This window comes from Micropterus dolomieu, linkage group LG14 (assembly GCF_021292245.1).
Source record: "Micropterus dolomieu isolate WLL.071019.BEF.003 ecotype Adirondacks linkage group LG14, ASM2129224v1, whole genome shotgun sequence".
Taxonomy (NCBI): Eukaryota; Metazoa; Chordata; class Actinopteri; order Centrarchiformes; family Centrarchidae; genus Micropterus; species Micropterus dolomieu.
The window spans coordinates 11,970,793-11,997,870 of record NC_060163.1 but is presented as its reverse complement, the minus strand read 5'-3'; the positions used below and the strand labels follow the sequence as shown (position 1 = coordinate 11,997,870).

At 43.3% G+C, this 27,078-nt stretch overlaps 1 protein-coding gene across 8 annotated transcripts in view; it reads left to right on the top strand.

Moving 5' to 3' along the window:
• The window catches only part of LOC123983184 (ankyrin repeat and fibronectin type-III domain-containing protein 1), a 153,058-nt gene extending 126,808 nt beyond the window's left edge, over positions 1–26,250 (top strand). For all 8 annotated transcript variants that reach the window (XM_046069324.1, XM_046069323.1, XM_046069325.1 and 5 more), the window contains 18 exons: positions 5,869–6,088; positions 6,395–6,602; positions 9,777–9,974; positions 10,774–10,887; positions 11,042–11,139; positions 12,278–12,368; positions 16,025–16,132; positions 18,533–18,632; positions 19,110–19,242; positions 19,511–19,630; positions 19,801–20,016; positions 21,129–21,295; positions 21,472–21,622; positions 22,593–22,761; positions 22,919–23,085; positions 23,259–23,466; positions 23,637–24,364; positions 24,470–26,250. In XM_046069324.1, coding sequence (XP_045925280.1) covers positions 5,869–6,088; positions 6,395–6,602; positions 9,777–9,974; positions 10,774–10,887; positions 11,042–11,139; positions 12,278–12,368; positions 16,025–16,132; positions 18,533–18,632; positions 19,110–19,242; positions 19,511–19,630; positions 19,801–20,016; positions 21,129–21,295; positions 21,472–21,622; positions 22,593–22,761; positions 22,919–23,085; positions 23,259–23,466; positions 23,637–24,364; positions 24,470–24,778 — 3,505 coding nt within the window. In that variant the 3' untranslated portion in view covers positions 24,779–26,250. The remainder of the gene's footprint in view (positions 1–5,868; positions 6,089–6,394; positions 6,603–9,776; positions 9,975–10,773; positions 10,888–11,041; positions 11,140–12,277; positions 12,369–16,024; positions 16,133–18,532; positions 18,633–19,109; positions 19,243–19,510; positions 19,631–19,800; positions 20,017–21,128; positions 21,296–21,471; positions 21,623–22,592; positions 22,762–22,918; positions 23,086–23,258; positions 23,467–23,636; positions 24,365–24,469) is intronic.
• The last annotated feature ends 828 nt before the right edge of the window (positions 26,251–27,078 follow it).

Here is a 27,078-nt window from a genome sequence, read left to right as displayed (position 1 = left end):
TGTCTTCTCGGCTCTAAAATCATGCAAAATCTCAATAAACGGCTTTACATATGCAAGCGTATGTGAGCATGAATGTGTATGTCTGCGTTTGTTGTGTTGCCATGCTAACTTAGTGTGCATGAGGGGCTGTAGGTCACACTGTTGCCTATAAGCTGATAAGAGCCAAACAGAGGGAACGGATATATGAATTCTCTCTCTCTCTCTCTCTCTCTCTCTCTCTCTCTCTCTCTCTCCCCCTCACTCACTCACTCTCTCCCTCTCCCTCTGTGTGTCCAGCAGCCCGCCTGCTTCCAGCCTGTCTGGTGCCAAGACTCAGATTTCAGAATTTCCTTCTACAAGCCACATTTAGAGCAGCCAGCGTATGTGTGTGTGTGTGTGTGTGTGTGTGTGTGTGTGTGAGTTTGTGCAACTTTCTCCTCTCACTGTCTGCCTCTCTGACCCCCACCACCCTGTTTTCAGTGAGCACTGTCCTTCTGGTGCCGCTATTCGCCTTTTCTGCCTCCCTCTCTCTCTCTCTCTCTCTCTCTCTATCCATCTACCTCCAGTTCTTTGTTTATTTTATGGGACTTGACCTCTGCAGACTACCAATGCAATACATGTCAACTAATATGAATGGTCACTTGTGCCTGTGTGTAATAAACACGATTAGACACACAGTAACATGCAGACGAGATGTATGTGTATGGAGGGTGAGGTGGAGCAGAGGCAAGGGCAGAAGGATAAAGGTGGTGTGAAGGGAGATGAGAGGAAAAGATGGGGGGAAAAAAGAGAAGCCTGAAGGAGGTTGGAGTTCTTACGGAAAAAGTAAAACAGACAGAAAGCAAAAGAGTATTGTTTAAAAAGGTTTGTTTGAAGGAAAAATCTACAAAGCTCCATGCTTTGAAGGTGTTTCAGATACATGTACAGTATGTGCCCATATATAGTTGCATTATGTGCTTCTCTGTCTTTCTCTGAGCCCATATGCTTGTGCACATATATATATATATATATGTGCATATATATACACGCACACACACACATTAAGACATGCCTGTATATACCACACCATGCAGCAAAAAGCTTTAGACTCTTTGTGCCTGTGTGTTTGTGTTGTAAAGAAATGTTCCATTGTTTATAGTTTAGATTAATGTAATCTATATTTATAAAGGCAGGAAACTCTGGCCAAGAACAATTTTTTGCTCACATTCAAGTTCCCATTTGTCTTAACCATTCCTACATTACCACGTATGGTGGAACAATTAATAGTCTTAAAATAGTGATTTTCTTAAACTTTCCCTGAGTTGCATCAACGATTGTCACGAATGGCGTGACACCACATGACAGGCAGAGGGGGTTAGAAATGAAAAACAACTTATGTGTGAGAGAGCAACAAGAAGAGAAATAGAAAAGAGAAAAAAAAGACAAATGGGGGAGAATGAGGGGAAAAAAATTGTCCAAATCAAAGAAATGGTGATGACGAGAAAGAGAAAAACATGTATCCAATCCAAATTCTGACAAAGTTGAACCACTAGAACAGGACAGGTGTCTAGTTGCTGTGGATAATTTCATTGTTAGCACACCAAGATGCTCAGATTTAAATGTGTAAATCTCGTGTTTCCATTAGTGTGTGTGCGTGTGTGTGTGTGAGTGGGGGAGGGGGGTCAGTTGAATGGATTGATTCTTTTTCACAGTTCTGACCGTGTCATTTATATGTTGCACCATAAACTTGGGAGTCGTCAGACTAAGCAACATTTTCCACTCTGCTGTCAGTTTGCAGATTTGCTTTGAAGTGTTCCTGAGATTTTCCTCTGCACGCCACTGTTATGAGCTGTGATGTGCATACTTGTGGCTGCCTTTTAGCTTGCATCTCAGAAATTCTGCGATGCTGGAACCAATTTTTGTTTACATTTTCTTAAATCACGGGTCTTTCCAATCTTGACTTTTAGCAAAACAATATGTAATTGTCTGGTCTCTGTCTGCGTATTTTATATGTTGTCTTTGTTTGTATGTGACTCACTGTCTGGAGGACTAAGCTGTTTGTGTAAACAGTCTGATATAACTAATAAAGCGGATGCTGTGTGTATGTGTGTTTGCAGCTTGAGGGTGTTGATTGTTTGTCGGGCTGAATCAGTCTCACTGTAGCAGCCTGGTTGTATTTGATGTGGGATTGATCGGGGGCCAAACATGGAGACTTTGGTTTCCCAGAACAATTGCTTCCTGTTTCCCAAACCTGGTAAAAGTGTAGGAAATTGTGTGACATAGACTCTGTCTGTGTGCGTGTCAGTGTGTATGGGATGTCTTAGCTTTGATCTCAGGTCATTTATACAGATTACTCTAGCAGTCATAGTCTTGGTCCAAAAGCAATGCCTTCAAGGTGGTTATGTTGTTGATGATACGGTCTGTTTTGTGTAACTTCTATAACTTATACAACCAACTTATGTTATCAGTTTTCACTCAGTTTAAGTATTTGACCCATTGTTATGGCAAAATACAGAATTTTTCTATGCCTTTTATAAGTCGGGGAAAATTTGTCATTGTAATCCTAAAGGTTTTCAATAAATCTGAAAAGTAGTGTTCTTGTATTTAAATTACCTACCTAAACACAAGAGATTCACAAGAAACGAAGCATGCATGTAATCCATGTAATGAATATTTCCTAGTGCTGCTAGTTCACTTTAAGCAAGGGGTGGCTTTTATTGTGAAGCTGTCATAGGAAAACGCATGTATTTGTCACTGAGGTTAGCATGATTGGTCATCAAGTATGCATCTACAAGAAGACACGGTCACTGTCAGCATGTGCTGACAGCAGATCAGCATTGAATATTGCAGGGAGTAATGGAATAAGAAGGAGCAGTCACAGTGAGCTACATTTAATGCACACCTTCAAATCAAAGTATCCAACTCCTTCAACTGTGCCTTGCTGTCGTGTGGAAAACTACTTGCACCATGTGTAGGTCATCAGCTTACCGTATGGATACATAGGTTGCTGAAAAGCTGTGTAGGAATCCCTGCATTCATTTCTCATAAGCACACATTCTCTTTCTGATACACTAGGTTTGACACCTTGTCATGATATGAGTTTGGATCTCTTTTTCTCAGTTTTTTTGTGTTACGATTGTCTTTTGTCTTTCTCTAGGGTATGAGGCATGTCAGTGGGGAATGACATCCCAATCTCACATGTAGGATGCACCATCTCTTTGAAAGTAAAGACACACACACCCCATACCTCGTTGAACACTCCCTAATGTCGTCAGAGAATGATGGGGCACCGTCCTGCCGACAGAAAAAAGTTGTATGTTCCATCTCAGGCAAATAACAATAAGCCTGGGGCTGGATTCCAATGGGCTTTCTCTTTGAAATGGGATACCGGCACACGCATTACAAATATATCTCTTGTTTTATCTTCCGGGCCAGGCCCATGGAAAAATTATTCCAAATACCTGCCGCGCTTTATCTGGAACCCTGGAATAGGTTAGGCCCAGCCGGGAACACGAGGATGTCTAAAATAAGGCCTCTATTACGGGATGGAGTGGAGATGGATGGGACAGAGCGGGAAGGGACGGGGATCGGGGGTATTTTAGGTGTATCGGCCCTGTGAAAAAGGGCTTGTTGCGGGGGCTCGGAGCTGCTTTAAAGTCTACTATGTGGGCTGCTGTCAGCTGTTGTACAAACTGCATGTGCTAGGGGAGGGTTTGTGCGTAACCGTGTATGTGTATGCGTGCTCATGTGGGCTCACACGTCCATAGCGGAGCGGGAGTATAAATAACATTTTTCCTACAGATGTTCTCACCTTGACAAATCTGTTCTTGGCCTGCGTGATACTTCTTGGCATATGGCACGATGGTCCAACGTAACTCAACCTTTATTGACTTTCCTCAACATCTCCCTGCCCCTGTTCAAAGCATTGCTTTTTAAGAACAACATGTACATTTGCGGTATTTAACTGATGATGTTTTCCAGAGTGGCTGATAATAAGCAAGGATTTCTGAAGGACTTGAAGAGGACACATGGCTGAAGACAAACACATTGACTGCTGCAGGGATTCAAATTATGGGCTTTTGGTTACTGCAAACAAAGTTTTTTAATGATTAGGTTGGCAAATGCTGCTCAAATGTTGTAATTATCTTAATCTCATTCTTTTGGAACATAGATGTCTCAAAAGTTTACTTACTAATGACTGTCTTACAGATCAAGTCATTTTTACTTTTCATGACATTTTATCAGAAAGTGAGTAAAGAGTATGGAGGCTTCTAGTGGGTTGTGACGCTAGAACTATTTCAGAAAGATATTTGATTGTAGTCATACTGAAATAAAATTCAGAGTTGAATCAGTGTAAGAAGAGAGGTGTTTGGGAGAGAGGGATGGGGGAACAAGAGAATGTGGGAGATAATGGGAGAGAAAAGAGAGGCAATAGGGAGAGATGGGGAAAGAGCGAAATGCAGAGAGCAAGGGGAAAGAACAGCAGAAAAACAGAGAGGGGAGAAGACGATAAGATGAGAAACAAGTTCATAAGATGTTAGGTGAGGAGGGCGGAACAGAAGGAAGTAGGTGTTGAAAGTGCGTCCTTGAGGAATTCATTTATCTCTCTGATTCTGTTTGGTGGGGCCCCATCATGGAGTCTGTCACCATCGCCTGTAGAGTCCTGCTGACATTTCCTTCAGCGGTTAAATGTGTTTGAGCTTCCATGTACCAGACTCACCTTAAAAACACACTGTCATATACATAGTTCCCATGGTAAAAATGGAGAGGGGCAGCATAGTCGTCATACCAGTGATGCCAAGACAACATCGGCAAGAGATGCCGATCTTTTGAAACTCATAAGAAAGAGATTATGTTACAGAGTGGCGCTGACAAACCGGCTACCAGGCTGGCATTGCCAGTGCAGGATGACTCATATGGCACCTATGACTGAGAGCTGATAATGCGAACATGGTGCCCATCTGGCAGATCAGTGTAATTTATCACCATGCCATAGATCAGTGGTTTTCAGCCAGGTGTTTTGACCCCTGTCTCAAAGGGCTGAAGATAATTTCTTTGGGGTTGTGGTGTTAATGGGATTTTAAAAAACAATTTTTGAACTATGTAAATGTATTTTTCCTTTGACAACCATGTTTTGTATTTTCTTGTTTTTTTCTGATGATCATACAAAAGCTAAAAAGGCTAAATAAGTCTGTTCACTTTTCTACATATGCATACATAAATCTTGATAGGCACCGCTATACTTACTGTTACGTTACACAATGCATTGATATAGGGAGCTGATATATAGTACAATGTGAGTCATGTAAGACCCTGATGCCGTGGCTTAACACAGTATTACCACATTCAGTTGTATGAATTTCTGGTGCTGTTTTCCAGAGCGAGAAACCTAAACTGCTTAGTAACCTATAGAGTAGAAATTGCTGTCCTTAGATCTTATTGTGTTAGTCCACTTCTTTCATGACTGGATTTTCCCCACATTTTTAGGTAGGGTGTCTGTTAAACAAGCAGTTGGCCTTCCTTCCTTTAAGCATCTTTATCACTTCACCATTACACAGGAGAAATTCATTTTTACATTTTAGTAACAGAAATTTTAATTATTCAAATTTAATTAAATTAGGGAAGTTACCGTTTGCTTTATGGAGATAAACGGGCAAGCTATAAAGAAGAGAAGAGGAGAGGACTGGCTTTTTAAAAATGCTTTTTCCAAGCTTAAGCGTGCAGAGCCTGACTCTGTTGTTTTGGCCTGGTGGCGCCTTAACATTTGTCTGTGAGTGCAATGATCTTCTCTAGAGATGTAAACTCTTGTAATGGTTTCTAGAAGTGATCAAGCCTCATGCACTGAATCAAATTTCATATTCCGCTCTTACAGTTTCCCTCCTGTCTCTTACCCACCCGTCTCTCCTCCAGGGCTGACACTGCCAAGATGACGCAGCCCATGAGGGGGGACCAGGCCCACCAGGCGGCCCCAACCCGCAAGTCGGCCAGCCTGTCCTCACCAAGCGCGGCTCGCCGCCTGTACCGCAACTTGTCTGGAAAGTTCCGTGTGGGCACAAACCCCCCTGCCCTGGAGGACAGTGTGGTGTCAGGACGGGGAGGAGAAAAGGAGCGGCTGCGCAAAACCACCATAGTAAGCCAAAGAGAGAAAGAGAAGGAAAAAATAATAAGCCCAGGAACATGTAGTCTCAAAATAGTCAGGCAAAACATATAGACTTTGATAGTAAGAGAACCTCAGGTAGTAGCATCATGCACCCACCCATCTAACTATTGTAGAGCAATATTGCAAATATATTGTGAGAAACATTCTCTATGTTGTGTGCAGGGATGCTGATATGTTCAATATTCAGCGATACAAGCTGAAATGCCCAAGGTATCACAACAGAAGCCTTTGGTACTGTTCTTTTTTAAATTCATCTAAACTTTCTTTATATCACAGTTCCAGAGTAATGAAGCTTTGTTTGAGGCAGTGGAGCACCAGGAGTTGGACTTGGTACAGCTGCTTCTGTCCCAGTACAGTCTGGAGGAGCTGGACCTCAACACCCCAAACAGTGAGGGCCTCCTGCCCCTCGATATCGCTGTCATGACCAACAACGTGCCCATGGCCAAGCTGCTTCTGCGGGCTGGTGCCAAGGAGAGCCCCCACTGTGAGTAGAGGAACACAATGTACCTGTAGTACCCAGTCACAACACCTGCAGTAGGTGTTGTGCAATGTGACAAGACGAATACTGTGTTAAGCACAGTTGCTGTGTAGTTGCATCTGATTTGGTAGAGAGTAGATGAACATGCTGTAATATAATGCTCAATATAGTGGGAGTTGCAAGATAATTTTGTTATTTTACCACATAGCGCACCGGCTAGCTAGAGAGTGTTCATTTAAAGGGAGGACGTGCAAAGTTGCTAAACTCCTATTGTTCATAAAATTGCACAAAGGTAATCATTCCATAAAACTGAGTCTTTTCTGTAGAAATGATCCAAACTCTCTTCTGGGGTCACCACAATGTCTCTGTGCTAATAGGAGCAATGTTTCTCTCATAAATTCAGTCTCTTGTATTTAATCATTCTTTTCCTTGTAAATTTTGACAGCTCTTCACTGTTGTTAGTAGAACTTTGGCTTGCCTACAGATGAATCACACCATAGCAAGTGCTAGCTTGACTTTGAAGCAAGCTGATTTCCTGACCCTTAAGTCAATGGGTGATATGTTCTAGTAACCCAACGTTACTTGACTTCTGCCAGTCACAACATGTATGCTTTACAAGCTAATTATGTGATGTGATTTTTTTTCTAACGTAGATTTCAAATTTCTTTAGCATAGCTCAGAGCTGATACCACACAGAGTTTTTGTTTGCGCTACAGTAGCCAAAGTTGCTGTCACGACAACATCAGCCGTCACCAAAGCGACCGCGGGTGTTGCCCAAAGCAACGACGCACACATAACTCATAACACAACCTCTTCTCATGCATACCAGTAATGCATTCATCTACATGCTATTGACAAACTCACACATCTCGTTCTGTTTTCTGCTGGCAGTGAAAACTTATTAAAGGCGATGAAGGGGTGGTAATAATGATGCAATATTAGTCATCTTCGTAAGCACTTTTCACTGTCTGTGATCTGCTGAGCCTCTGCGCCCTTCCTCTGTTAATGATTAGAACTCGCCAGTAAGACTCCTTGGCTGTTTGTTTTTGTGCTTGTGTGCACACATATACACACTTCTCCAGAGCTGTGCCAGACGTCTTATAAAGGTATCATTAAATTGAAAACACTTGAAAGAGATGTTTACTGAAGTTTGCTCTTTGATTGTGCTCTCTCCAGAACTCAAGTAACTCATGAGAGAGTGTGAGTTGTGTGTGTGTGGGAGGGGGTTGGTTGGTTGGTTGGGTGGGTGGGTGGGTGTGTAGTTGTACAAAAGACTGAAAGGGAGAGAACAACAGCACATAAGGAAAGTAAAGGCCTGCCTTGTACTAAGCATGTACTAATCGAACTCCATGTGAGGACAATTGACATCAAAGACTGCAGACTTTTCCTTGAGCTTTGAAAGGAATTGATTCTGATGCATATTGATATTGCCACGCTTGGCTTTATTTTGTATAGTTACCAGAGAGACAGACAAAGGGCAGACGAAGACAATCAAACAAAATTTCAAAAGCAACTTCATATATTCATTATAAATCCCTCAGTGGCTCTCAATAAATAAGACAAAGCCACTTTAATGTGCTGTAGAGGATCCCAGCCTTGATGTGAAATAAGGACAACTCAAGACACACGTACACACTGGTGACAGCATCTGGACCAGTTTCGAGGCCTGGAAGGACTGGAAAATGTAAATCAAATTGGACCTTTAACTGTTATTTTCATCTGTCCAAGTCCAAGGATCCTCAGTAATACTCTTAACTTAAGCCCTAACGCTAACCTTAAAATTCAACCCTGAACCTCGCATTGCCTGTTTTAAAAGTGACAAACGGCCTTTACATCTTCACACAAGTGGCGGAAGAGGACAACAAAACTGACACCCAGAAGAGACACTCAGATGAGAGAGAAGCTCGCAGCCAGTGTGGAGACACGGAGAGAGCCACAGAATTAAACACCCAGATGGACATTTTGACACGGAGCTTTAAACTTACTGTCAACAGTGGAATCTAACGCTCAACAGTGGAATCTACAATGAACAAACACAGACCACACAGACTAAACACAGACACACACTAGTCCCAAACACTCCAAGAATGACCAGCCACCAAAGACGAAGCACAGTATGCTACTGTACTTAGTGACCTTAACAGCTTTACATTACCTGTGATCTGTACACGTTGTGCAATTGGATTGGATTATCTTTGATTCTTGTGTTGTGCCACCACCAGTCACTATCACTAACCACACGGCCATGATTTAAATATTTTCATTGGGTGTTACATCTCATCTCCTATAGTGATGCGTTTTTTGTTTAAGTTAACATCATTGCTCACATTATTTTAGTAACACCCTACCCCATTTCAGGAAAACGTTCATCTGATGGAGGCTGTGTGAGAATGTGGTATATGATATAAATAGATCAGTTACACACATTTTTTCCGCAAGTTTTGCAGAAATATAGTTTTACAAAGGCAGTTTAAAATGATGCCTATGCATGTTCCCACCATTATGTGTTCCCTTATAACCACATGAAGAATACTCCTCCCTCTCTTGCCACTCTCACTTTCATTGCCACATTTTCTGTGTCATTTTCTAGGTGATGTCATCTCTAAAGAGGGACTGCTTAGTTAAATGAAGTTTATTGAGGTATCTGCTACAGCATTTTGGCAAACAAAGCCATTAAAAAGAGTGGCCTGCAAAAGCAATTTGCAACAATGCAGGCTGTGGGTTTCTTGCATTATCAGCCCAGCCATGTGGATTGTTGAGACACTTGATAAAAGTAACGTCAACACAATATTAACTTCTCTAACTGAGCTGGTAACGCATTTTGTTCCTGAAAACATCCACAATGGTTTAATTCTACTGGATTTAATAGTTTTAATAAAAAAGCAATGCTTGTACAGGAGAATTCTCTTTTAATTAAGAATTTTCACAGTTGACAGGATTTTGCGTTTACTCTTTGATTCTTGGTTGGAAAAACAGCCCACTCAGAGTTATAGTCCATCCAGCATTACTCAGCTTTGAGCTGTATTTACCAACTGCCTTTTCATGTATGAATAGAAAAGCATTTTTATGGATGTCAAAGTAGTTTTGAAATAATGGAGTCACTTTAACATGTGCCCAACTGTAATGACACTTTCAATACTGTATGCACTAACTTTTCTCTCTCCCACGTGTGTTTCTTAGTTGTGAGTCTAGAGGGCCGAGCAGTGCATTTGGCCACCTTGGTGCAGGAGGCTGAGCAGCGGGTGTCGGAGCTTCAGGCCCAGGTTGGAAGCGATGGTCCTGGTGAGCGGGAGGGATCTGACCGGGAGAGGCAGCTAAAGGCCTGGGAGTGGAGGCTCCGGCTCTTCCGACGCATGCAGACGGGCTTCGAGCATGCTAGTAAGGCTTCATGATGACTTTGACGGTTGTGTGTGCTGTTGAGGGCACAGTTGAGGGAAGCTCAGATCACTCCAGCAATTGACTTTGGTTTTAAGTTTTGCACCCTTTCTCTCTGCTGGCGTTCTGTCTGGGCCAAGTTAATGGCTTCCACACTGGGAAGCCTAGCCCACTACTCTGTGTGTGTCTGTGCGTGTGCAAACATAACACGCCTGTATTCTTGCTTTAATTTTTTATAGGCATTTCATGACACGCTTAGTGGCAGGGTAGACAGCCACCCCCCAACATACTCACTCACACGCACACACTCCTCCCTTTCACCCAAAGCAATCTTCACTTTGATGCAAAACAGGTCGTTCCCTTCTTTGCAATTCCACATACTGGTGTAGTTTGACGGGTAAGTGGTGTGAACATGGAAGGAAATTATACACCACGTGTCAAAATGATGTTTATGTAGTGACATTCAAAATCACAATGAATGACATTCTTGCTTCTTCTGTGTTGAATAAGTTGGCATTAATTTGGGAAGCTGGTACATCACAGATGCACCGTTGTTGTCATTTCCATCTATTACTGTCTATAAATTGCATCCATTACTTGACACTTTTTAAACTTTTTCCATTGAAACTGACCAACACGTTTTGCAACATGCTAGGAAATCTATATGATGTCATTGTTAGCTGCTTATTGTATGTGCTCGCTTGTGGTTATATGTGCAGTGTAGGATCTTAGCCTGCTTGTGTTTACCTGGCTGTCTCTATGCTTATTTACTTGCCATCTTTCTGTCTGTCTGCCTGCTCAGACCCTCCAGACGCTCCCAGTGTAGCTCGCCTGTCTGTCAGCAGCAGCACCAGTCTAAGGGTGGACTTCCAAGAACCTCTCTGCGTCAACTCTGCTGTGGTTACCAAGTACAAAGGTCAACCACCGTGCCCATCCAGCTGCTTCAAAAAATAATGTCACAAGTCTTTTTGAATTTTTTAGCTCCCCTTTTTTTTCTTAAGGTGTATATCGAAGACAAGTTTTAAAAAATAAACAATTATAGCTTTGCAAATGTTTGTGTATATTTGCAGTGAGTTGGAGCAGTGCTCCTTCATTCAGTCCTTTGCTGGGTGAGATGGTGGTGGAGGATGCCACTCTGCTACAGTGCAACATCACTGGACTCACTTCTGTAAGTACTGCCAGAATCTCCGTCTCTACCATATTATTGACAGTCCATCAACTGTGGAATCTTTTTCAGTATTTTCATTTAATCAGTAGGAATCAGAAATAATCAAAATATCTTATATGATTAGATGCTGCCAAAGGGAACACAAAGAGCTGCACCACTGACTACAAATTTGACACTTATTTTAAGGGTTTCCTGGATGGAACATCTACCCATGTGTATCTATCCTCCCCTGCACCCATGCTCATCACATCATTTCACATAAACCTAGTGAAGTGGTTCCCACCTTAGGATACAATCCTTATCTGGTAGTTTATGGGTGATACAGCAACACAAAGAACCACTAAGCTCTAGCTTCTCCAGCTGTTGGTGCTATCTGACAAAAAATTTAGAAGCTATTCTCTCACATGAGGGCCCCTTATATTATTTACATGCAAGCTTGACAAGACATTTGAAAGTATTTCCCAAGTGACTCTTCTTTATTACACACATCAAATTCCACATACAAAGTTGTAGTTACCATCAATGCCAAATGAAAGTAACTCGAATGAAAGACTTATGGCCCTGCTAAAATCACAATTAGAAAACCCAGTTTATTTGTTATTTGTTGACAGTCTTGGCTGCTGACCATTCACATGCAACAGTTGCAAATAATCCAAAATGATTAAAAGAGCAGCTTGGTAGCCTGCCACCTGATTTATGTTTGGCATTTTTAAACGGGCATGTAGACAAATGGACGCTCCACTGGTTGTTTGTTATTGTGTGAGAGAATCCCCCCCCCAGACGCCTGCTGCCAGCCAAAGCTCTCTCCTGTCACATGACAGGGGTCAAGGCGAGGTCAGAAAGTGTCAGCGGCTGGTTTGATTGATCTGGCTGAGAAAGGAGAGACAGAGGCCTGCTGTCTGCACACTGGGCACAGAGACAGACAGGGCTACTAGATAGACCTTTCACCCTCCAAACACAATACACACACTCATTTAAGACAGACAGGGACCTAGCAAGAGACAAACAGATGCACTGAACCACACATATATATGTATATGGTTTTAGGCCTACAGAAATTCACAGACACTGTTCTTTAGGTTGCAGCTGTGTGTGTAATTACATTTTGCCTTAACTGTCATGTGTCCTGTCCTTACAGGGGACTTATTACTATGTCCAAGTGTCGGCCTACAACATGAAGGGCTGGGGGCCTCCACTAGTTTCGACCCCTGCCTGCGCTGCACCTTCCAGTAAGTCTCAATTGTGTATACGCACATGTGTATGTTCATCTCTGTGCCTCAATTTTATATAAAGCAAAACATAGAACTGACAATCTCACTAAATTAACACCACTGCAAAATAGTTTTCACACAGGACTTAGCTACAAGATGCAAGTGTGTGTGCGTGTTTTGTGTGTGACCTGCGTGAAAGATACAATCCCTCATTTCCCACACATAAAGAGACTGGGACATTGCATCATTTCACATCCACTCAATCGATTTGGTTATTCCAGCGTCATACCGATGTGGCTTTGACATCATTACGGGGGTGACAGCTGGACCCTCTCGGCCAGCAGCCTGGGTGGGTTTCGGGACCCCCTCTGCGGACGTCAGTGTGTGTAACCATAGCCTCAGGATGTCGTTTGGGGTGGGCTGGCAGAAGAAGCTGCCCGGGTTCAGCCAAGAAGTTAACCGTGGAGTCATGTGCAACAACAGCTGAGGTGTTGACTCACCACAGAATCTCTGACCCCCTTTCTCTCTTTCTCTCTTTCTTTCTTTATCTTTCTATCTGTCTGTTTATCTATATTTGATGTTTTCTATTAAGTTAGGTTGAGGACTTTAAAATGTTTTCTTTTGTATGTAGTTTTTATGTTTGGCCAAATAGAATAGGATTGCATGTGTTTCTAAGTAAGCGAATGAATTTATGTGAAGTAATTATTTCAGTGTAATGATTTATGAGATGAGTTTCATGATTACTGTTTGTGTGCAGCATGTAAATCCTGTACTGTTGGTACACACCTACCAAAGAGAGCGAACATACAGTAGGTGCTGTGACTGTGTGTGTGTGTGTGTGTGTGTGTGTGTTGGCACATTTAGGGCACATCTGGGGAACACATGAACATGTTTGTCCTCATCAGCACACCGTGTTTTTCAGCAAGTGTGAGTGTGTGTGTGTGTGTGTGTGTGTGTGTGTGTGCGTCTTCATTTTAGGAGACTGGGCTTTCCCTCTCTTTTTTTCTACTGTCCACCTCCCTCCCGCCCTCTCTCAGAGCTAATTTCGATGTTGCGTGTTTGTGTTTTCCATTTGGGCCTACCACTGGAAATATTTGCATGTCTGTGCTGTAGCACGCGGCGCGGCCCCAACAGTGGGGGCCTTATACCGGCCCATGGACGCCCATTAAAGGGCCCGCTTGTCCTGTCTGGACAGGCACCTTTCCTGGAATAGAGCTCACCGTGTTTCAGCCCCACGCACCCTCCGGGGGGCTCCGGGAGAGGGAGTTGGGGTGGGAGTGATGGGGGGGTGGGTGGTGGTTGATGGTTGATGGTGGTAGAGGGGCGGGTTATCGCTGACACATCCTCCAGTGAGCAAGCAAGGATGCGGGCTTACTAACACAGTAGGCAGAAGGTGCTAAAGGATCGTTTTCTGCAGAGCTGGTCATATACTGAATGTGCAGGGAAGGGAAAGTGTGTTTGTAATACAGTTTCAGTTTTCAGTGTTTTTAAATGTGATTGGAGGAACAACAACACACCATGTTTGTTTGTCTGTGTACATGTGTCTGCTCATGTGTGTACTGACTGTTCTGAGCCCAAATATGTGCAGGGCAGCCAGTAGCAGTGTTGTTCAGTAGGTCTGTCTGTCGGCCAACCACAGCTTTCTCACACTGGAGTGGGTGCTGTTTCCTATAGTACTGTACACACACTAGACCTGTTTGAGAAGCAGGCCATCTCACACACCTCACACTCCGGGTATTGGGAGCCTCAGGAACAGGGCCAGCCCAAGATTTTTTGGGTCCTAAGCAAGCTAATTTCATTAACCCTCTCCAAATCCTAACCTCACTTAAATGTGATTTATACTTCTGCAACAAATCGATGGCCTAGCCTACGCGTAGCCCTGTACCCTACGCCATAGCCTGACGTGCACCTCCTCAAAAATTAAACTACACTTAGGGGCGACTCGGACTGTAAGAACTGTAATTGGTCTGCTGATTAGCCTCGCAATGCCTCCGAGCTGGCATGAACTGCTCCGTGCTTTGATGTAAATTTTACTAGCGGCCAATCCAGCGGCTGTAACACAGTGGATCAATATATTTGAGCGTCACACCCCAAGGGATATGACTCGTTTCATCAGAATGTGATCCATTCGGCCAATAACATTTGAAAAATCTATAATAACCGCATGTATATAATTTTACCCCCATTCAAGTTAGGGGAAGGCTAAACCGGAAGTTAGCCTGCTTGGCCGGCAAAAGTCAACAGAGTGGACGCTGTAGTGCTACCGCCAACTAGCGTTTGACAGTGTAATTACAAAATAACACAGACACTGACGCACGTAGCCATAAATGAATGCAGCTGACACTGTAGGTTACGGTATGGACCCGACGCAGAAGTATAAATCATGATTTAAAGTCCCACTAATGTATGTGTCAGCACCGTATGGTCATATAATAGTAAAAGGGTCACATCAATTAAACAATTACAATTAAAATCACTAAAAAAAAAGAAAATACAGTACAATTGACCTGTATTTGGAGCATTTCATAATGTAGTCTCTGGGAGCGTGCCGCTGAATATTGTGATTCAGAGGCACACTTCAGATGAACAAGTTTTCCATAAAGGTTCAAACGCAAAGTCCAGTTTATTTTCATTTAACCAAAGTTATTGCTCTGTAGTCCATAGATCCAGGTTCACCAATTTCAAATAAACCAAATGATGTTGATGTATTCGAACTTTCCACTGTGAGCACAATTTGTAAGCTTCCCCAGAGGCAAAACGTCCAATAAAAATCTTACAAGGTTTACACACCTAAAAAACAAGGAACTTCTAACAGTAGTCTGGGTTGGTTGATGTTTCTTTATTCATAGAAACAGAATAAACTGATCTAGAGTCGAATGAAGACTCATCTCTCTTTGCTGCAGTTCTTCTTGGATAGAAGACGTTTCGTATCGTGTTTACATACTGAGAAGACCTATTTTGCAGTACCAGACATACGGCAGGCAATATGCCAGCTCATCTCTGTTAAACATGTCTTCAAGCATGTACACTTATATTGAGTAATCTTGGCTACTGTAGATGATGTAGCAAAAATCAAACTGTTGAAATAAGTTTAAACAAAGTCTGACAAGACAAGATACCGTCTAAGTTTGGCATGTTAGACAGAAAAGAAAGCACAGTTGGTGAAGCTGATGGGAATGTCATTAAATTACTAAGTATCCAAGTATTGGACAAAAAACATTTTCGAGCTACATAAAAAGTTAAAGGCTAATTTTTCACTGCATGCAGATTTCCATTTTTTGTGTGCGCGTACAGTATTGTGGCATCTGTTTGCAGTTTTTGCTTTGTTGAGCTGGGACCAGTGGTTTCCTCTGGAGAGACATTAAACTCAAAGTGGTCACAAATACAGTATGTATTACATGATCTACAAGTGAAAATTTGTGTGTAATCTTTAGTACTCAGAAATGCGCGTTTTTTGAACACATGCATAACAATCACAACCTGAAAACATAACAATATTTTACGTGCAGATATTGAACTTCAGCGTCACAGATCACGCTTTCAAAAAGCTTCCTGTGTATACAAATGTCTAAAAATATTTGTGACATTCTTTCAAGTGTGTTAAGTATGTATGCGTGGATTGCCTGATACACACAGATCTTTTAATACGGCCTTTCTTCCCCCTCTGTCTGCAGGTTGGAGGGATATCGATGGCCGTGCTCCACGTCAGAGAGGCCAGAAGGAGGCACTAGACCAGCTACTTGGGCAGATAAAAGAAGCTCACCGCCACTGTGTCTGCCATGGTATCAACAACTTTTTGATCGATTTAGTGGGCGTGTTTACCTTAAAGACTTAAAAGTAATGTGAGAGCTTTAACAGTTTGCATGCTTGTCCCCTACTGAAAGCTAAACCCCATACTTGGTAGTGATAGTGACTTGAAGTACTCACTGAACTACACGTGTGTGCATGTTACATCGTACTAGATGTTTCAAACTGCTATTGAGTTTAAATGTGGCATTACATGCAGCAAATTCTTAAGTAGAATAACAACCTGAAACTACATGACCACAAATATACTTGACCCAAGCCCTAAGATACAGAATTTTTAGGGCCCTCAGCTGTGGTATGAGCTTCTGACATTAACCTGCACTTCTGTCGTTGTCACTGCGCTCGTCACATTTTAAACAAACACGTCTGAATTTTTCAGCCATCGTGTGGTTCATGTTTCAGAAATATTCGTGGTGTAAACAAACACGAACATGAGCAATCGACAGTTCAACTCACAGGTGCAACATGTCTCACCAATTGCTGTGTTTCATCTCACCTTGACAGACACTTTACAATCTCAAGCGCGACAAGTACTTTGAGGGCCACGCACCCTAAGACGGCATGCCAGCCTCAAAAATAATACCCTCCCCTCTGTCTTAACAGCCATCATACCCCCACCCCCCACCCTCCTATGCGTCTTTCCATGACTCAGCCCTTCCTCTGCTGAATACCTCTCTCTCTCTCTGTGACAAAATGCAGATCAACTTCTCTCACACTCAGGCTGTTTATATCCCAAAACACTGCTGGCTGTAAGCTGGTCCCATAAGTGTCAAAACCTGTCCACACTGACTCTTTTACATGACGGCAAACTACATTTAGCATTGAGCAAGTTGTCTCTCTTTTTCTCGCACACCCACATGCCCAAACACACCTACCCACTTACTATTGTCCACTGTGGCCAGACCACATTTGCAATAGGGCGAGATGCAATATAATAGTCAGTATTGAGTGGCTCTTGCTTCTTCAGACGGCGACTGATTGAGTTTGAGAGTTCAGGCACGGTAGCCAAGGTGGCGTGTCCCGGGGTCATGTTTGTTATTCCTGTAAGAGACGAGTCCTGGGCTGGAGTCGGGAGAAGGCATAAATTAACACTGACTACTGCTGCCCCCCCCCTCCACCCCCCGCAGCCTGCCAGTCGTCCTGTCTACTGTCCATACATATACACACATAAAGATAGACAGGCACACGCATAGATACCCATGTACATGAACTGGCACAAATATTCAAGTACATGCTTTCAACTCTGACTCTCTCCCACATGTCCATGTACGCACCCCCATCGCAGCCTGCCTTATAGCCTCACGCCACATTCTCCCTCTTGTCCAAACACTATTAATTAAACTGTGAAAGAGGCCTTGACTAACACAGGCTCCCCAGCAGTCGGCCTTACTTGTCTGTCTTACTCAGTGTCAAATAGGGACTGAGGCCAGGAGGACTGGAACTGAACAGACTCGTGAGTAAAGAGAAATTTGGGGAGGTGAGAGGGGTCGAGGGGCACTGTTTTCTCTTGTTACTCCACCTCGACTCGTCCACCTGAAGAGAAAATTAGTTCTTTTCGGGGGCCTGAATGGCGGGATTTATTGACTTTAAGTGGTCTGGGGCTGGCATAAGATCACCTAGGAGGGGAGGAGAGGCAATCTGTGAAGGGTTTAGGACTCAGGGTGTCTAATGAGTTGGGAGGTACGTTATCTCACCAACAGGCGCCCACACAAACACACAAATACATATATACATACACACCTCCCTCTCTTGCCTCCAACCGCCTCCAGGCCCACTAAAAATAAACATGTCCCCACAGACTTTACTGACCTCCCTGTCAGTGAGTGGCAAAGGGTTAAGACACATACAGACACACACAGACACAAATTACTACAGCTCCTTGGCTCCACTCATATGGCTGTAGCTCAAGCCATACCATGCTCCAGCAGCTATAGTAAATGCAGGTAAACACACACACACATATACACACGGTTAGGGTCCCTCTGGGACCTGAGAGCTAGTGGTTCCCTCAAGGCCCATAGTCTGCTGTTGGCAGCCAGCATGACTGTCAAATGGTGCTGCACCACTGGAGCACATGAAATGTCGAAAAACATTCCACTCTGACCATGTTGTTGGACATGTCAGGTTGGTTGTCAATTAGGTAACGACCTGTCACTGGAAGAGATGCTTCTAGAGTTTGTCAGGACAGAGGTTTGCATTGGCGTTAGCGAGAAAATCAGGCAACCAAACGGAGTCGCGCCGCAGTTTTTCACAAGTACCCTGACTTTAAGCTTCAAGAGCATCAGAATATTCACTCAAAAGAAGTAATCTTACTCAATTATTCTGTCGCTATGGAACAAACAAGTCTTCCTCTTTTCTCCGTCTTGTCCACACAGAACAGTGCAAAGCTCCACCACAAGGGAGGAAGCACTCAGTATCCAAAAGCCTGCGCCACCTCTTCCAACCCACCAGCAAATTTGTTAAAAGCTTGAAAAGGTACATGGTCTTTTTGTCCAGCTTTCCTCCATGAAATGTGACGTAAAAGCTGTACTTTTAATATAAAAGGAATTGCAGTTAATATGTGTATGGCAAATATTTGTCATGTCATTTTACATACATTTTCATTACATTTGGAGAGAACACATTATATCCATTATTGAATATTAGTTAATACTACTTATGTGTGTCATGACTGTCATGGTTTGCATTACAGCAACTGGCATTAGGGTCTTATTAACACATTTTAGATGATATGTAGATATTTTGTTAATTGTTACTCAGCTTTATTCACTTTAAACACCTTTATTCACCACATTGGCTTTACACACCATAACAAGATAACCGTAAAACATTTTGTGAACAACGCATGGTGCAGTGGTGAAGCGTTATGCGATGTGTCATTTTGATAGTTACCCCTTCGGTGCTGGAGTGTTTCTTTTGTAACACGTGTACTTTTCCTTTGTTACTTTCCAGAGGTCTCTATCTGACATCCATATTCTACAGAGATGACAGTGTCTTGGTGACGCCAGAGGATCAGATTCCTATTGTGGAGGTTGAAGATTCCTACTCCAGCTCGCTCATGCAGGACTTCCTCTGGTTTACCAAGGTAGACAGACAGATATACAGGGAGAGAGGGAGAGAGAAAAAAAAGATAGACCGCTACATAACAACAAACTTTAACTTAGACAATTGATGAAACACTATAAACCCATTAATACAGTCATCGTGCCATAACTAATAAACAGAAATTATTTATTTAATAAGGTTATGCTAAAAAAAATGCTTTTTTGCTCATTATTTATCAGCTGCAAACAGAGCAATAGACCATACTATCCATGCATTTGAAAAACTTGTGTATCCAATCTATGTGCCAGGTATCATATCTATGGGAGGAGATTCCCTGGCTGCAGCAGTGTCTCAGTCCTTCCCAGTCGTCCTGTTCCTGTACTCTGCAGACACGCCTCAAGATGCTGCAGGCTGTCTCCCAGCTACAGGTAGCATGATGCTCAGTTCACTTGCCCTCAATTATTATGGTTATAGTAACTATGACCTCATAACTTCATGGTCTGAAGATTATTTCTATTCTATGTGTTTGTCCTTCTGCTCTAAGAAGCAAGAAAGGCACTGAACAGCAGTACAATGATTATCTGATGTCTTTCCTCAGGGAATGCTGGGGACCCAAGACCTTGGTCAGGTGTATTTTGAGCCAATCAAAGACAAGCATGGTAATGCCCTGCTGGTGCTCCTGAAGGACATGAATGCCTGTCCCAACCTGGATGGGGTTCGCTGGACGCAGCTTTGCAAACTCCAGCTCCAACGCAAGTCCATCTCGTCCCCCGATGAGCCCACTGCCTTGGACGTGCTTCTCATCACACTCCATGTGAGTCCTACAGGAAGACAGGGTTGGTTATTGGAAGTTAGTTCCGTTGTGGAAAATTGGTTATTTTTGCTTTTTGTTTTGGAGACAGCCTGCTTCCACAACTGTCAGGAATGGCAAGAGGCTTTGTCAGCTCAGTTGCGGTTTTTATCAGGCTCATTCTTTGCATTTGTTGTTACCCGGAGATTTAGCAAGAGAAACAGTGCAGTGTAAGGCACTTTGTCGACAACAAAATGCCCCCAAAAAGCCCAGCAAGACATGTATTTATTGTTATCGTTGGAATGTTTTCAAACTCTCATTCACAGAAAACCAGCAAACACGAGGCTCTGTGGCTCAAACAATAGGATTGTAAATTGAAATGTGCTTCCAATTACGAGTGCTTGTGCAGACACTGTTTATTTAGACAAACATTAATCACCATGACTCTCCTCTTCCATTTGTCACCTTCTTTGTAAGGACACATATTGAATTGACTTGCCGTCAAATTAATTAAAATGCCAATTTCAGGCCAAATCTTGGACAGATGCCAACCGAGCATGAATGTTAATTGTCACTTTACTTTTAGAAGCTGATCATTCAGGCTGTGGAAATTGGAAAGATTTGAATTTCAGCATTGTGGGTGTAATGATGATAATCTTGCTAATTGTTGTTGTTTTGTGTTTTGTAACTAATGCTGTGTGGCTGTTTTGTTCAGAACGACCACAATCTGGACATAGACCACAAGTTGATTTTGTCTATATAACCCGGTAAACTTGATACCATTGTTGCAATGCTGTTTTGTCTCCAATGTAAGTTGGTTTGGCCTTGTGGTTAAAAACAATGGTGGAGACTCCCTTTGGCAAAACCACATTTCGCTGAAATATTTGTTTTGTGGCCAGTTATGAACCAATTGTATGATGAAATACAAAAAAATGTGCTGACTTCCACTTTAAACATGTTGGAACAACTTCACAGTGAAGTCTCTCAAGAACTAACAACAGCAAACAACAGCATTTAAATAATATGAGGGTGGTTTGAGAGACAAATTTAGAATCAGTGTCACACCACACAATCAACCCCAGCCAACACTATCATACAGTCCTCTTACTTAGTCTTTGTTTGCCTGCTGTTCCCAGGAGAAGCTGGCGTATCACAGGCGGAGCAGGAAGACCTTGTCTCCAGGCTTATACCTGGGCTACCTGAAGCTGTGTACATCAGTGGAGCAGATCAGAGTGCTGGTGCCCCAAAAACTCCCCAACATCCTCTGTCACACAAAAATTCGGGACAACAGCAATGTGTCCAGGTGGGGGATCCCATTCCTCTTAATGTGGGTCCGTGTTTGTGGGTTTGGGGTGGGCGTGAGGTGCAGTGGTTTGGAATTGTCTGTGGGGTTTTGGGTACTACAAGATACTTGTGACGTGGACTGAAGCCCCCTTTATAGCAGTCCTGTGAGTGTGTGTTCTATGTGTGTTGCTTTAGAGAGGAGTGGCAGTGGCTGCAAGCTCTCAGCTCTCTGGAGGAGTCCTTGGAAATGGACCATGAAGTACAGAGTGCTCCACATCGCCTCCTACAGGACCTGCGCAGCGCCATCAAGGACCTGATGGCACACATTAATGTCCCTGGCAATCAGGTCAGCGTTAGGCTAGAGTCAATCTGAAACTGTGTGTAACTTAAACACAAGGTTCTGTAGTGAGATTTACAACCACTTCTTTCCCAAATGCAAAAAAATATTTTGTGTAGTATGAGTAATTTTGACTGATAACATGGTACCAGTGAAAATTCCTCAAAATGTATCCAGCCAAGCTCCAGACGCAGGCTGTAGCAAGAGCTCAAAGCAATCAAAATGGCTCCAATGGATGATCATCCAGCTCTGGTTAGACCACTAATTCTACATGATTTCTGTTAAAGAACATGGTTTGAATTCCAGCACAATGGCAATCACTGTCCATTTAGCTTTAACCTCTTATCACCCAGTGTTCCAACTAGCACTATACAGAACTGTACAGACTGCTACGATGTACTAAGAAAAGTTACGTGAGTTATATCACAGATGTATGTATTAATATACTGTATGTATCGATAGATTAGACTGTCATCAGAATGTCGAACTGAAACCTTAAATATGATGTTTCCAGAGAGGATGGACAACAAATATGGCTTTAGCACTAAGATACTTTTACTCTCGACCTGCTCCACAAAAGAGCTCAACAGTGTATTAGCGATATGCAATAACCCCTAATTACAGCAAACCATGCAGTTACCATATTCCTTACTTCTCATTCCACTATTGGAGTTGGAGCCTCTGCTTCTACTTTAAAGATACTCAAATAAAAACTGACTTCATGGTGGCCTAGCCACCTAGTAACTGTAACTTTTTGTGGTTTGAGTGCAACCAAGGACTCTTTACCCTACTCTATCATATAAAAGCCTTAAAATAACAAATACATTTTAAAAGATAAAAAAAATCATGGTGATCTTGCACAGAGGGAACATTACATACATGTTAAACTGAAATTTAGGTGGACATGATCAGTATTCTGTCACTGCTAGGTGAGGTTAGACTTGCATAGGTTCCTGACCTCACCTGTCTGTGTGTCTAGGCACAGGACTTTCGTATTTACAGCCAGGAAGTGCTGGAGTTCGGAGAGAAAGTATCCTTCCTGCTCCTCCTGCCACCTTCAGATGAAGTGTGCACAGCTCCTGGTCAGAATAACCCATACTCCCCCCGCTCTGGCTTCCACACCTTGCCCCTGCAGATCTTTGAACTGGGTCAGTATATCAAATTTTAGGCGGTTCATAATCACAGACATTCTGCATGGTATAAAACAAGTATTTGACACCAACTGCTGTTTCCAATATGTTTCTGTTTTTACTGGCACAGCATTTAACTTTTTTTTTCTTTCTTGTTGGATTCCCTTCCCCACAGTCCACTTTAATGCCTATTGCCCGAGTTTCATTGGCCAGTACTGCAGAGTATCAGCTTTGCTGGAGCTGGAGTCCCTCATGTCCCAACAGGCACTGAGGGAGGCCTTCTCTGAGGCTGAACTCCTTTCTGCTAAGAAGAAACACCAGCAGGTCCAGGAACACATACAGGTGGGACCATAGCTGGAATATATACAGTATTTGTTCACATCTCACATCACATGACATCTAGGTGTTTGTACTGTCAAACCAGTATTTGTGTGGGAGATAATTTCAAATGAATCCAAAAATACTTTTGATTGTTTCTGAGATGAACTGTTATGGTCTTGATGATTGTACAACAGCAAATGGAGGAAGTGTGGCGTGATGCGAGGTGGATCATGGACGCCTTGCAGTATGCCCGCTACAAGCAGCCAACGGGAGGCCTCTTTATAAGCTGGATAATTGACTTCTCCACTGAAGTGATGCCCGACAAGCCTCCCTCCACCTCCTCTCAGCCAGACTTCATGCCCTCTCCCATGCCTTCACCTGAACCCTGCCGCAAACACTCAGGTCAGATTCAACCCTTAAGAAAGAAACTTGTCCTATTCTGCAGATAATGATAGTTGTAAATATAGGACTTCATATGCAACTTACAAACAGGACTTAATACAAGATGATATTTTGCATTTCTTTACCTCATATATATGCTATCAAAAAGTGCTTTTTCTCACATTCTGCAGATTTTGCTGGACTATCAGACGAGGAGGGGTCATCTGAGGTCTTCCTCACCACCGACAGTGACTACGACTCCAGCCGTGCCCAGAGTCCCCGTGAGCTGGACCTGTTGCCCCCGTCGCCGCTCTCATCCTCTGTGCCGCTAGAGCCCCGTGGTTTCCTACGTAGTGACGGGAGCGGCTCAGGAGGAGGGATGTGTGGGGGTGGACGCGGAGGGGGAGCGCTAAGGGATTCCACGCCAGATGTCCTCCAGGCGTCAGAGCATCAGCACGGAAGGGAAGGCGAGCGGTGTGGCGGAGGCAGAGGAGTTCGGTGCGGAGGGGAAAGGCGAAGGGGTGCCCCGGAGCTGTTTGACAGTGATTTCATCCTGCCCAGCAGGCAGATCGAGCTGCTGCACATCACAGAGAAGAGACAGGCCTTCTGCGTGAGAACCAGTAGCCTGGAGTTCCCTTCCACCACCTCAGCCCACCACCGGCCTTACTGCTGCCACACAAATTGCCCCTCGCCCTCCACCTCGCCCCAGCGCAGATGGCACAGGCCTTCATCAGTGGAGCGCTGTTGCACAGCTGAACGCTGCCTACCGCCACTTCCACCAGCGCGTACGTTATCGGAGGACAGCGGCACACAGAGACTCTCCTCACCATCGCCTGCTGCCCTCAGGAAAGGCTGTCATGCCACACTCAGAGTGTACCCACAGTACCGCACAGGGCTGCCAAAGGAGACCAGTGTCAAGGTGTAGATCTGTTTTGACATGTTGACATAATTCACCTTTACACTGTTGTTGTGTTTGTGACATGCTGGCTAAAGCTGACTAATATCTTTCCCTCCTGTGTTTCAGCTTTGTGTGACTCCAGGAACATCAGCGCGGGAGATGGTCCAGCTGGTGGTGCAGGAGATGAACGTAGTGTCTCGGCGCATGCTCGGCAGCAGCGGGGGCGGCAGTGAACAGGAGCAGTGTGTGTACTACAGTCCTGAACAGTTGATGCACTTTGGCCTTGTGCTGGTTGTGGACAATAGAGAAAAGTGGCTTCAGGATGATTTCTGTCCCCTGGAGCTCCAGAACCCCTGGCTGAGGGGCAAACTATGCGTTCGCATTAAGGAGTATTCGCCACTAGCGCTCACACACAGCCGGGCCACCACGGTGTGATACATACAGCAGAGATAATGAGTTCAAGAAAACGGTTAAGAGTTCATGCCGTGTGCAGATTCTCTTTTGATAAATGTGTATTGAAATTAAGGAACTGTTAGTACAAACAGGCTCCTAACCAGCTCCTAAACTCTAGAAGCTGTTCTCTACACTATCTTCTCTCCCACCGTCCAGAACTGCAGCTATAACATATTTTCTGCTGTGTTCATGTTATCTGAAATGCTTCTGTTTCCATGAAATGTGTTCTCCCGTACATTGGACTTTTTTTTTTATGAACATCAGAGACCCTCATATGGACACCAAATGAACAATAACAAAATGGAACAAAGAGAAAAAGTTTTTTGTACTGTCAGAAATCATTGGGAAAAAACATTGTGATGCTGAGCAAGATCAATGGAGCGTCACTTTGACTTCTGGTATGATTGATGCCGGCGCATCAGGCCGTGCACGTTGCCAAAGTGACATGGGCAGCGTCATCGCCTCCCAAGCCACACGCGGACACGGCGTTTCCTATGAACTTTCTCATTGTGTCATTCCCAAAGAGCTGTCGGCTGCAGCTGCCCGGCTCCATGTTCCCAGGATGTGGGCTCTGGACCCAGCCCAGAGGGCAGGAAGGAATAGAGAAGTACAGAGGGGGGCTGGCGTCTCCGCTTGAGGACGCAATCGGCCTGACGATTTTGCCCGTCAGCCTGTCACTCAACTGCTCTTGGCCACTGGACTGTCTGGTGGTGAAGCAGCCAAGCAAGGGGGAGAGAGCTTGATAAGAGCAAAAGAGCGAGGAGGAGGAGGAGGGTGGAGGCTGCATCTTTTAGAACCTGGCACTGGCTCTCTGGTACTCTTTTTCTCCCTTTTGCTGAAACACATGCTCTGTATAGCAGACTCAGTCATAGTGTAGCTAACAAATACGATCATCTCGTTTTGTGAAGGAACACAAAATAAAACCAGCTAATTTGGATTTTCACAACAGAGACAAAACAAGCAATACTTAACTCTTTTTGTTTTTCTAATAGATGGAGAAAAGCATGTAAACCTTCCAGAATTGTTCATCTAAAGTACTGTAGTTATGCTGTGCTAAAAGTTAACCAGTTCAGTGTTTTGTTGTTTGGTTCAGTGGTATTCCCAGATGCATCAGAAAATGGTGCCCGTCAGTCTAGAGCAGCGTCTCCCAAAGGGATTCTAGTGATTCTAGTCATATGAAAGGGATGACTCAAGTTAAGAGGCTCTGTGTTTGTTAGAAAAGTAACATACCGTGTATTCCAGACTGTCTCCTAAACTGCTTCAAAATAGAAAGGACTAAACTATAAGATGGTTTAAAATATTTTTTAGAGACTTTCAACTGCGGATTCTGATGTGACTGATGGGCATCAGTAGGCTAGTTGTGGTCGCCTTGGTAAATTGTCTACCTTTTACTGAAGGAGAAGACACAGATAACACAGCTGTCCTTGGAAAATTAGTAAAACCTTTATTTATTATTTTCTGCAAATTGTGATTTGAACAATGATTATGAGAAACAATCAACACATGTAGCAAGCCAACCTCCCTCCAAAATATGACACCTACTATGCAACAGTTTCTTACTTTCAGAACGCGCACACAGGGAGCTGCAGACAAAGTGTGAGCTTCAATGCAATTTCATTGAAATTAAAACATCAAAAGATAGATGAAAACATTTGGTGAATAAAGCGTGGTATACTGGAGTCATGTGACATCTTGTAATTTTGATGGAATTTTATATTCATTCAAACATAAGATTTTAAAAACCACATCTCTTCAGTCTACAAGGTTTCATAAAACAGCGTGGTCAAACCCACAGTCAATGTGGTCTCTTAGATAACATTTTAATAGCTCGCACAGCCAATTGTCCATCGACATTGAATATACTAGCAGATTAGCTTGGCTTGCAAGTCGTAGAACTCAGTTGAGTTTCCTATGAAACATGAATTCTGTCTCTAATTTGATTTACCAAAAACACTGATGCAGGTATTGCTTTGGCATGTACCACATTAATAAATAATGCCTCTAAACAATCCGTCCTTTTTAGTGAAGTGTGTGGAACCTGTGCCAAGTTTTTGGCTTCTCCGTTCATACTTTACAGTATGTGAAACCTCACGTCATTAAATTTGAAACAGAACATTGTTTACATCAAACTCTGCATCCCACACTCACAGGAACTGCAGGCTGTTGAGTTTTATTTATTTGTTTGTGTATATCACCTGTTTTTCAGCATATGAGCCAGGTCTCTCTTGTAAACAAGATTTTTTTTTATCTCAATGGGACTTCCTGGGAAAATTATGGTAAAA